A 12,289-nucleotide genomic window follows, 5' to 3' on the forward strand; every position below is an offset into this window, starting at 1 on the left:
ACAGGAAAAAACGCAGCTCCCGAACGATTGCATGTTTACAGATGGAGGAAGGTCAGATAGTATCAGAACCCGGCGCCATAGCACATACACTAGCAGAACATTTCCGGGCGGTGTACACCTCCTCAGGCGTCACGCTGGCGGACGCAGAGGAACTATTGCAAACCATAGAGAAGCCGAGCCTGGACTCGGAACCGGTGGCAGAGTTGGAGTCGGATCTAACATCAGACGAAATAGGCACGGCCATTAAATCCTTGCAGTCCGGAAAAGCATTAGGACCCAACAGAATTCCAGTGGAACTCTACAAGCACTTCGTGGAATCCCTGGGCCCGCACCTACTTGCAATGTATAATGATAGTCGTGACCAGGGTATGTTACCGCTTGATCAGAGAACGGCCACGATCGTGGCGATTCTTAAGCCCGGAAAGACCCCTTCGGAATGCCCTTATACCGTCCCATCTCACTGCTCAATGTGGAAGCTAAGATCCTTGCTAAATTGCTCGCTAATAGGCTGCAAACACACTTGCCTGACCTCAATAATCCGGACCAGTCTGGCTTTATGCCCCACAGAAACACTGCACTCAATCTTCGACGTCTGCATAATGTGTTGGCTCGAAGACATTTACTAACTTAACCCTCAGCAGTTCTGACATTGGACGCACGAATGGCGTTCGATATGGTGGAATGGGGATATCTCTTCGCGGCGCCTAGGTTTTGGCCCAAACCTTTGTGCTTGGGTCCGGCTCCTTTACACGGCTCCAGTGGCGCATGTAGCGGCCAACGGTCACCTGTCTGAGACGATACCGTTGACGAGGGGGACCAGGCAGGGATGCCCCCTGTCTCCACTCCTGTTTGCATTGGTGTTGGAGCCCCTGGCAGCTAGGATCAGGCAAGCTCCGGTAATGCGAGGTATACGTTGGACGGAGGACTGGGAGGACCGCATCTCTCTGTCGATGATATACTGATATATCTCACAGACCCGGAGAGCTCGTTGCCAGAGCTCCTTGAGATCTGCCGCACCTTCGGGCCCATCTCCGGATATACAATCAATTGGTCTAAGTCAGTTCTCTACCTCTCGAGTGGTCCAGTGCCTAGACTCCCCAGAGATTGTCCCTTAAAGCTCGCACAAGACTCCTTTAAATACTTGGGCATTGTTGTTACAACTGACCCGGCCGCATTCCACGATAACAATTTAACCCCATCCCTTGAGCGCCTGTGAAGAGATGTGGTCCATTGGGCAGCTCTACCCCTGACATTACTGGGGAAAGCAGCATTATTTAAAATGATGGCCCTGCCTCGCTTCCTATACTCACTGTAAAATACACCCTTCCCAGTGTTGTTGCAATATTTTAAACAGGTGGCGGCACTGGTGTCCACGCTCCTTTGGGGTAACAAACCACTGCGTATTGCGCAGACAAAGCTACAACGTAGCTGGTATGATGGTGGTATAGCGCTCCCCAATGTCCAGTTTTACTATTGGGCGGCCCATCTTAAGGTCATTAACCAATGGCTGCACGTCCCCCCACACAGACCCGGCATTCATGGCCGATCGAGCGCAACTCGGGACGGACAATATGTTAGCGGCCCTATACAACCCAAAACATGCACAGTCACTAGAAGGTCCAACGAGACACACAGTCACATTATGGTACATAGCGCAGGCTCGTTTAGCGTGGAAAGGTGTCATTACCAAACTTACCCCTCTCTGGGACGAAACAGTTCGGCACACTTCGGAATAGTAAGGGTTTCCGGCACTGGGATGCCATTGGTATCTCCACAGTAGGCGACCTCTGGGATGGGGGAACCGTCATTCCCTTCGATAGGCTCCAGACCATTTGTCTTAGAGTGCTGCTGGGGCCACTGGCTCCAACAACCACACTTTCTGTCCTGGCTGGTACACAGTCAGCACAGCCTTTTGGTCATGCCAGGCTTTTTGTAGTTCCTGGCTAGCCTCAAGGTTTTTAAAAGCCTTTTTCATGTATTCGGCCATCCTGGATCGGAGACCAAGTACATAGTCCACTATGTCTTGCTTAGGCTTTTTGAGAGGTAACTCCCATCCTTCCTTCACCAGACATAGGGGTCCCCTTACAGGATGCCCAAACAGAAGTTCAAAAGGGCTGTAGCCAACCCCCTTCTGCGGGACCTCTCTGTAAGCAAACAAAAGGCAGGGCAGATGGATGATCTTGGCCTAAGCTTTTCAGGGAGACCCTTGATCATGCCCTTTAAGGTCTTGTTAAATCTTTCAACCAGACCATTGCACTGTGGATGGTAGGGTGTGGTGAACTTGTAGTTCACTCCACACTCTTTCCACATAGCAGTTAGGTACACAGACATGAAGTTTGCACCTCTATCTGAGACAACCTCCTTCGGAAAACCCACTCTTGAGAACTCCCAGGAGGGCTCTTGCCACAGCAGGTGCTGCTGTGGTCCTTGGGGGAATAGCTTCTGGGTATCTGGTGGCATGATCCACTACCACCAGAATAAACCTGTGCCCAGAGGCTGTTTGGGGATCCATTGGTCCAACAATGTCGATCCCAACTCTGTCAAAGGGGACCCCCACCACAGGTAGTGGTATTAGGGGGGCCTTTGTGGTGCCACCTGATTTGTCACTGGCTTTGCAGGTGTCACAGGAGCGACAAAACTCCTTGGTATCTTCTGACCTGTGGGCCAGTGAAAGTGAGGGACAAGCCTGTCCCAAGTCTTGTTCTGGCCAAGATGTCCTACTAACAGAATATCATGGGCCAAGGTAAGAAGGAAGCCCCTGAATGCCAAAGGTATGACCAACCTCCTGGAAGCACCAGGCTTGGGGTCTCCAGCCTCTGAATAAAGGAGCCCTTCATCCCAATACACTCTGTGGGTACCTTTAGCATTCCCAGCAGCCTCGGCAGCAGCTTGCTGTCTGAGGGGTTCAAGAGAGGAGCAGTCCAATTGCGCCTGCCTCAGGTCTGCCCTTGAGGGTCCCCCTGTCCCAAGAAATCCAACCTGTTCAGGCTCAAGCTCTTATAGGACAGTTCCCTCTTGGGTCTCACACTCAGCTTCCTGGGAAGACTGATCCTCATCCTGAGGTAAGAGGGAAGGCACTGGCTTAACCCTTCTGCTCTTCTTCTTGGAAGGCAGCTGGTCCATAGTTTCAGGATCCAGTGCCTGTTCAGTTTGGCACTTTTTGGCCTGTGACATGGTCACAGCAAGGACGTGTGCTGATATGCCCAGCATCTCTGCATGAGTCCTATACTCCACTTCAGACCAGACTGAAGATTCTAGATCCTTGCCCAACAGACATTCTACAGGGAGGTCTGAACTTACAACCACTCTTTTGAGGCCAGTTACCCCCCCCCCCCCCAGGAGAAATTAACAATTGCCATACAATGGGGGATATTGACATTGCTAGCATTGGTCACTAGGTAATTATCACCTAGTATGATCTGTCCAGGGTCCACAAAGTTAGGCATCACCATGTTGACACTGGCACATGTGTCCCTGTAGGCCTGAGCAACTTTATTATTGACTAGCAGCCCGTCCTGATGTTGTCCGGGTATGAATTGCTGCTGGCCAGTAGTATATTGTTTTGTAGGATTTTGTTTGATAGCATTTCTTATCTGTGACAGGCCTGTGAAGTGCTCCGATTCACAGTACCCTGCTGATGCTCTTAAGAGGGTGAGTTAAGTAGTGTGTGAACTCGAGTTTCCCTACTTTATTTTTCCTTGCAATATTATATAGCGCGAACTCGACAACATGGCATGAGCACAATTTACATTACAGAAGAACACATTCATTTTTGGTAGGCACGGGAGACAAAGCGATTTGCCTGGAATCACAGGATGTTGAGCTGATGCCGAGATTCAAACGTAGCTCCCCAGCTCTAAAGTTCGCGTTTCTAGACCTTGTGGCGGGAGGTGTGTGTAAAAGTGTATGTCGGTGCTGGCCATCAGTGAGAGAGACCTGTGCATTTTTCAAATGGGTGGTGAAAAAATATAAGTATGTTGCTGAAGATGTGGGCCGCCGCACCACCAATGTACTTACCGGGGGAGGGTAAACCCCCATTATTCCGCATACCATCACTCCGCATACTTTCATTACGAAAGTACCATGACTCCGCAATGCCATAACGCATGGCATTACATTTTATATGCTTTTACCACGCATAATTTACAACGAAATTCGTTGGAAATGCATGAATGGTAAAAGCATGTTTTTTTTATGTTTGGATATGGTAAGTATGGGTATAGGGGCATATGTTTTGGGGTACTGAGGTATATGTTTTGGGGTGTTTGGGTATTTTAAGGTTTCAGATATAGTTTTGGATTATGGGGTAGGTAAGGGTTTTGGGGTACAGAGGTATTTTTAGGGTTCAGGGCTGGGTTTTGGGGTACAAGGGTAGTTTTGGGGTTTAGGGCTAGGTATGGGTTTTGGGGTACAGGGGTATTTTTAGGGTTTAGGGCTAGTTTTGGGTTTTGGGGTACAGGGGTATTTTAAGGGTTCAGGGCTAGGTTTGGGTTTTGGGGTACAGGGGCATTTTAGGGTTCAGGGCTAGGTTTGGGTTTTGGTGTACAGGGGTATTTTAGGGTTCAGGGGTAGGTTTGGGGGTACAGGGTTATTTTTAGGGTTCAGGGCTAGGTTTGGGGTTTGGGCTACAGGGTTATTTTTAGGGTTCAGTGCTAGGTTTGGGTTTTGGGGTTTTGGGGTACAGGGATATTTTTAGGATTCAGGGGTAGGTTTGGGTTTTGGGGTACAGGGGTATTTTAAGGGTTCAGGGCTAGGTTTGGGTTTTGGGGTACAGGGGTATTGTAGGGTTCAGGGATAGGTTTGGGTTTTGGGAAACGGGTATTTTTAGGGTTAGGGTTAGGTTTGGGTTTTGTGGTACAGGGGTATTTTTAGGGTTCAAGGGTAGGTTTGGGTTTTGAGGTACAGGGGTATTTATAGGGTTCAGGGCAAAAGCAGAATCACATCAGTCTGCACAGCTAGGGTAGCATTCCAAACAGGTGTGTTTTTAAGAGCTTGCAACAAGTCAGCAGATTGTTGTTCCCCCGCATAGCTTGGGGAAGGGAGTTCCGTAACTTAGCAGCAGTGAATGAAAAGGAGCGCCTCCCCATCTCACCTTCCTTATTTTCTTAATGGTGGCCAAAAATAAGCAGTGGTAGCAGTGGGTGTAGGATGGGTGGGCAAGTCTTCCAGATTTCTTTATGTGCCAAGCACATAGCTTTGAATTGTATCCTGGCAGCAATTGGTAGCCAGTGTAACTGTCGCAGTGCTGGCCTTGCTGATTTATAACGTGGAACCTGCAGAAGCATCCGTGCTGCACAGTTCTGAACTACTTGTAGTTTATTTACTGTGGCCTGAGGGGCTCCCAGGAACAGAATGTTTCCATAGTCCAGGCGGGACAATATAAGGGCTTGGACCATTATCCTTATAGCCTCAAATGGATGGAGGGGCTGGATTACCTGCTAGGTCCCTCCTATGGGTGGAACCTGAGAAGGGGGTGGTTACACCCCTTTCTGTATGTCCAGTTTCGCGCCAGAGCTGGGGCTGGAGTGCCCCAGCAACTGATTTGAACCGGGATATGCATGGAGCACCTTGTGTGCCCGAGGCAGTGTCTGGAAAAGCATCTTTCCATTGTACCCACCCTGCCCCCAATCCACTATAGGCTGTCTGGGGAGGTGCTAGCTCCTCCTTCGACAGGAAACCTATTGTCCAGGCCTCCCCTGGTGGAGTTTCGTCCAGTAGCAGGAGGTCAGACTCGTGTCTGTGGCAGCAGCATCCATTTTGTGATGCTGAGGCTCTGTTTAACTTAACCCGGGTAAAGCAGTAACGGCATGTCTTCTCCCTCTAGAAGGGTGGAATGCTACCCCCGCCTGCCAGGACTGGGGGGCGGGGGGAGTAGTATTCCAAAGTGTTTGACACCTTACACAACATGTTTTGGTAAAGCCAAACCAAAGTTAGCTTAAACCGCGAGGATTATAATGCACTTAAGAGTATATGGTATGGCTATATCATAGAACAGCTATAAGGACATGGTTCCGAAGCTGCAGACAGGCTCAGCTCATGCTAGAGCACCATCTTGCATAAAACTAAGCACTCTGCCTTCAGGACTGTCAAGGCCTGCCATAGGAGTGACTTATAGGCATATATGTGTCTATATATACATGGGTAGATATAGGAATACTATATCTAAGCAAGGGGTGATTACACCACCTTGCCCAAGCTGAGTGATCAGCCTGTGGTATCAGTTTGGATGGCAAGCCAGGGGTGGCATAATTCATGCAGCAGCCCCTGGTAGGCCTTGGATGCACCTATGCCCTGGGTACCTATGGTGCACTATACAGGGGCTCACAAAGGTGACCCAATACCCAATTAGGTATGTACCTAAAGTACATGGTATGAATTTAGAGAGAGAACAGCTGGGCTGTGGGTCTGATTAGCAGGCCCACAGCCACACTAAAGTCGAAAAACCAGAGTATCACAGCAAAAAGTGGGGGTGACCATAGGAGCAGGCCCTACTCCTACAATAACGAACTGTGTTAATCATCTAAATGGTCTTACTAGATTAGTATAGAGAGCATGTAATTCCCCCGCATTAAGTGATCTTAAATTTGGGTAAGGCGTTCATTGCTGAGGGGTCCACATGGTTGTCGTGTATGTGGTAGGGCACCTTGGGACCAATTTTGATTTTCCTGATATGTTAAGGGTATTTCTAAATCATTGTGTGGTGTGTATTCATTAGGTAAATTAGCTTGTTCACAATAGTGACAAGTTTGTGTTAGCATTTTGCACTGGAAAAGTGACCCAGGAGTAAAATACTTCAGCTCTATAAGCATTGTGGGCCTCAACAATGTAAATAACATCTCCACCCCATTTTGTAGCATATGTAACATAACTTAGCGGGAATAAAAATTTGGTTTGCCATTGTAATAAATGTAATTCAGAGTGGGATTAAGTACAGTGGGATATCCTTTTAAAAGGTCAGACTTGAAAAACCTACAGACAATATTAGGTGCTTCCTAACATGCTGAGGAGGAATTAGTCCCCAACAGCACGGATGTCTCCATGTAAAAAGGTTATTATTATTGTTATTATAATTATGTTCCTTATATAGCGCCTGAATCGACCCCTGAAGGGGTATCTCCGCGCTTGCCTTGGGAACCCGTCCAGGCTTTTCCCTGTGAGATAGCCCCTACAGGGTATCCCCAAGGTGAAAGCCAGGCATCCCCAAGGTGAACGCCAGGCATCCCGCCGCGGGGGGGCCGTTGTGGAGATTAAGCAAGCTTAATGCCCAGAGTTGCAGAGTGTGAACCCATGATTAGGTCAGGCACCGAAGCGAGAATTATCGAGTCCATGGACATTTGAGCTCAAGACCCTGCCGTGTCGGGAATTGAACCCTGGTCCCGGGTCTGACCTCTGCTTCAGGGTCTGCCTGCTCTAACCAGTGAGCCACACTTCTCCACATTAGAGTACCCTAGCGCACCTTGCTTGGTATCCATTAATTAAGTACCTGACCTATGAGCATCGGTGGTACCATGTTATACGGTTCCCACTTAGAAAAGATAGGACAGCGTATTTGGACAACAGGACACCAGAAATGTAGGAGTCGGAGTCCTCACCACCATCCGTGATTGTTGGACAAATTTCTGACTAGCTCGCAGTGTCTCACCCGAACCCCTAACGTACCTGGGGTGACTAATGATTCTGGCAACCTCAAACGTGACCCTCTGAGCCCAAGGGAATCATGGAAACAGATCTTACCCCTTTCGTTGGTTAATCATGCTTGCCAAGATAAACACAAGGAGATACGAATTAACGTTTCCAATACAATTACTGAAACAATCGTAGTATTGCACCGAGAGAATGAGCTTCAATTGTGAGAACAAAGCAATGTAACCAGCATTACTATCATGGGGAACAGAATGAACAATCCAACCATGGTAGTGCTATTCTATATAGACGTGTCTGTGTATTTCTACCTAGCTCTGCTCCTATTCTGAGAGCATAGTAGAGGTGCCCTCTGCCCGAACTCGTAGGATAACCTGAGACCCCATGTCTGAGTGGGTCTGGGTTTTCAAGTTATTCATATTGCCAATCAACTCTGTTTATAGTTAGGGCAGCCTCTGCTTCTGCAATGATATTTTAGCAGTGTCCTTTGTACGCAGCAGTAAAAAGAGGAAAAGGACTTGTTGGTCGGCAGAAAGAAGTGTTCGGTTTGTGCTTGCGAGACTACTGCAAATTTCGGTAGAGTTGGTGACTGGATGGTGAAATGACAGTGGTCATTGATTATACACCATCATTTTCTGTCTTGATTGGAAGTGGGTATGCGGGGAAAGTGGTGGAGAGAGGAGGGAGATAGAGGGCGTGAGGCAAAAGAGTGGGGGGAGGTGGAAGGTTGAGGGAGGAGGGTAGGGAGAAGAGTGCAAGGTGGGCAGGGGTCCCTGCAGCTAGCGAAGGGTATTGCCAAGCAGCTCACTTTGCTTTTAGCAAAAAACACAGTTGATGGACAGAATGTAGAACAATGTCTTACATTCACCCCAGGCCCAGATTTTTGTACTGGGGTGAATGTAAGACATTGTTCTGCATTCTGTCCATCAGCTGTGTTTTTTGCCCTTTGCTTTTAGGGCAGCCTCTGCTTCCTTAGTGATATTTTAATGACGTCAGTAAACAAAGTAAAAGGACTGACTCACTGATCAGCAGAAAGAAATATTTGGTTGGTGCTTGGGAGGCTACTGCAAATTTCGGCAGAGTTGGTGACTGAATGCTGATATCACAATGGTCGACAATGATTGTATGCCAACATCTTCTGTCTCGGTGTGAATGGTGAGTCTCAGGCCAATTTGCATTGCTATCAGTCTTCCACTACTGAAGCATCAAAAGACTAAGGGCTCAGAGTAATAGAGTTAAAAGTTAGCAATTGTAACATAGCATGACAGTTGGTGTAATCGTCAAACCGTACTGTGTGGTTGGGAGGCCGAAGCAGGAAACAGAATACAGACTGCAGCTCGTAGTTTCTTCCGCATAAGTGTACATTGATTTAAGGCAGCCATGGGTAGAACATTAATCACCAGAGTAATCAGTAAGTGTTTTTTTCTTCGGTGTATGATTTGTTCAGCGCATAAGCTGTTTAAAAAAAATCTAAAACGTTACAAATTGTTTTGTGAAATGTATTCTGGAACTCATTTATCTATATAAATTGTACAGTACACTGCATGGCTGGGCATGGAACTCAGCCGAAGAGTACCCCTGCTGCTGTCTGAAAGAGGCTCACTGGAAGGTTTTTCCCAGAGTCTACCCATCAGTCACTTGTCTGAACAACTGCGTACTAGTTCATGTTGTAGCCAATAATTGTTTTTGCAAAGAGTTATTTTTTTCTCCATCAGATACTTTCAGATTGTCTTCAGTTTTGAGTTCTAAAATATTTTGATTGTAATCTGTTAACAGGAATGGTGTCACTTTCTTTATCTTTGGCAGGATCTCTGAGCTTTAAACACTCGGAGCCTGTGGCGCTGCCACAGAAAGACACAACACCTCCTTATATTTTTGTCACAGGTTCCGCATCAGCAGGTAAAGGCAAATGTTTTTGCTCTTATTTCGTTATATTAGAATAGTGACTGTTCCATGTTTTGGGTATTGCTACATGAAAAGACCATACCGCTCATGCCTGTTTTCACCTCTATTGCTGTAATACAATTTTAGTCTGAGAAGAAAAAAGTGTCTGTGAAAGTAAGTCTGGTTAGCAAGTGGGTTTAACAAGCCCTGTTAAACAACAGCAGTATACGATAATAAAAATCGTCAAACATAAGCCACAGAGCTTCTTCTTCTAGTGTGTCCAGGAGTGCACAACCCAAATCCAACGAATCATACAGTGACACCCATGGACTAGTAGTAGTCCTTCCTAGAAGAATGTGAAATCCTGATGGCGAAGTTGACCCATTTCAAAGATATTAATATAAACTGTCTACTATGGGGCCAAATTGAAGAATCTGTGATTTTTTTTTCTTTTAATGAACTAGATGCTGACACGATTTCAACAAATGGAGAATGCCACTAAAATTGGTTTCCATGACATGAAATCTTTAAAGGCTTTATATTTTCTGAGTTTTTTCCATTGGTTCCAGGTTGTTGTGCCCCAAATTCTATAACTGGAATATCACAAATCTGAAGATGCTAATTTACTGGACAAATGGCTTCGGAAAATACAATGCTTCTGAATGTGCTCCCTTAGCTAGCAGATAATGGGCCTTTGCTTCACCAGCCTTTATTCAACATTATAAACTTCTTGTGGGAAAAAAATGCAGTTTACACAATCTTTGCATCAATTAAGATACACATTTTGTGGGTGAAATTGACGCACTACATCCTATTCAGTTCATTGCCATTAAGTCAGGCTTATACCTTGAAAAACAAATGGCACGAGCCACTAGATTATCTTCAATCGTCTTAAATTCAGAGCAACTCTCAACTTTTCTTTTTGCTCACATTAAAACTTTCTTTGGGTCTCTATACTACTATGGGCATTTAGTGCACTCTGCAAAAACAGATAGCTTTACATATTCTCCCTTTTTTATTAATTTTATTTTAACAATTTGTTTGCATTAATGCATACACAGATTTTTAGTATCAAGAGACTGAAAACTATAGAGTATCATGGTTGCTCTTGTAGTCAGGCTGGGTGGCATGAACCAGTAGGAGCAGCTTAATTTCCTTTATTTATATTTTTTCGTTATCTGTTTGTCTCAGAGTCTGGAACCTTTTAACTGACACCTGACTATTTATTTAACAACAAGTGACATTGTAAGGGTTAACAACACGTTGACCAATCACGGATTTTCTCCACTTTGAATAGGAAATATACACTGTTTTTATTCCCACTGCCTTTTCCTCCACTGAAAACGTGAATTGAAATGTACCTATGTTTCCTAGTCTTTGAAATTGATCTTCATTTACAATCGCTTTTGGGTCAGCTATACTTACAAAAACTGCAAACGGGTTCTGTTTTTGTGCCTGGTTCTTAGCAGTTTAATTATTTTATAAGTACAGGTTGCATTTTGAGCATATGTTGGAAATTCTGTTTCCTCCAACCACAGTGTTTGTGGTTTTAGCATAGCACCACACTCTTTTTGTATGCAATTGCTGTTTGTAGTCTGTTTCAGAAGCCTGTTATTCATGATGCATGGCGGGTGCATTAGATCTTGCCAGTGCTACAGTATGTGCCCTAGTTTTCATTGCCTGCTTGCATCCAGTTCAAAAAGTTAACAAAGCCATGCATCTGGAGCTAACCTCCCTCCAAATTAAAAAATAGTTAATATGGCAATGAAGGTTATTTTGGTTATTTTGGAATACATTTTTGGTCCATTGACTATTGAAAGCCATTCAAAAGGCGTCAACAAGCCTCGTGTACATTTTAAAGAAAGTGGTGCCCATTTTTAATTCTCTTCTAGTGGAGGTCAGAATACTGATTCTGTGAGGTTTAGGGAACCAGTTGAAAAACCTCAGTTTCTTAGTTTTGTGAATTCTTTGCATTCGTCTGTAGGAAATCTCCCTTGAGCTCTTGTATTTTTGGTCTTTAATGTCTTATGTTCACCACGGTGTGCTGTTCTGTGAGAAGCTTTGTGGCAGCCAATACAGACTTTTCTGCTAACTGCCCTGCGCCTACTTAAGTAGTTTGGCATTTGTGCAATATGTGGCAGTTGGGCCCGCACAAAATTGTGTGTAAGTGCTGCATGAGGGGTGATGCTGATAGCTGATGATCATCTACCAAAAGTCTTCTCATCCATGATGTCCTAGAACGAGCTTTTTATGATACAAGGGGGACCCAACGGATAGCTAAGTACCATGGGTATAACTAAGTTATCAGAGACAAAGGTGCTTAGCTAATTTACGAATCAAAACAATACAATATAGAGACACAATGGAAAACTATATGATTTAAGATTTCCAAACCCAGCCGGGAAAGGAGTTTATTTTATGGAGATAATGTCCAATCTTAGAATATACACAAAATGGTTTGACACAAGCCTGTGCCGTACATATAAAGAGAAAAGAAGAATAAAGAAAGGGTGAAAGGGGTGTTTTTATCAGGCAAAGGAAGAGAGCTAGGACAGGGTACTGTGAACAGATCAGAAAATAGCAATAACAGTATCGCCTGGAGTGAGGTATACACAATCACATTTACTAATATTATTGGTGTAACCACACTCATTAGTGTCGACGTTTCGATCCCTAAAGCTCAACTAGATAAGTGGGATCATCATCAGGACTATTTGATAAAGTATGCCTGAATGAAAAAAGCCTGTTCAGGAGACAAAGAAGA

General features: G+C 45.4%; 1 protein-coding gene across 2 annotated transcripts in view; it reads left to right on the plus strand.

The window, feature by feature from the left end:
• TM2D3 (TM2 domain containing 3) overlaps positions 1 to 12,289 on the plus strand; it is a 69,176-nt gene that overhangs the window by 10,703 nt on the left and 46,184 nt on the right. The window contains exon 2 of one of the 2 annotated variants that reach the window (XM_086958399.1): positions 9,448 to 9,540. The exons of the other annotated variant lie outside the window; for it this stretch is intronic. Coding sequence (XP_086814525.1) covers positions 9,448 to 9,540 — 93 coding nt within the window. The remainder of the gene's footprint in view (positions 1 to 9,447; positions 9,541 to 12,289) is intronic. 2 annotated transcript variants of the gene reach the window in all.

Source organism: Lissotriton vulgaris, chromosome 2_1, assembly GCF_964263255.1.
Source record: "Lissotriton vulgaris chromosome 2_1, aLisVul1.2, whole genome shotgun sequence".
NCBI lineage: Eukaryota > Metazoa > Chordata > Amphibia > Caudata > Salamandridae > Lissotriton > Lissotriton vulgaris.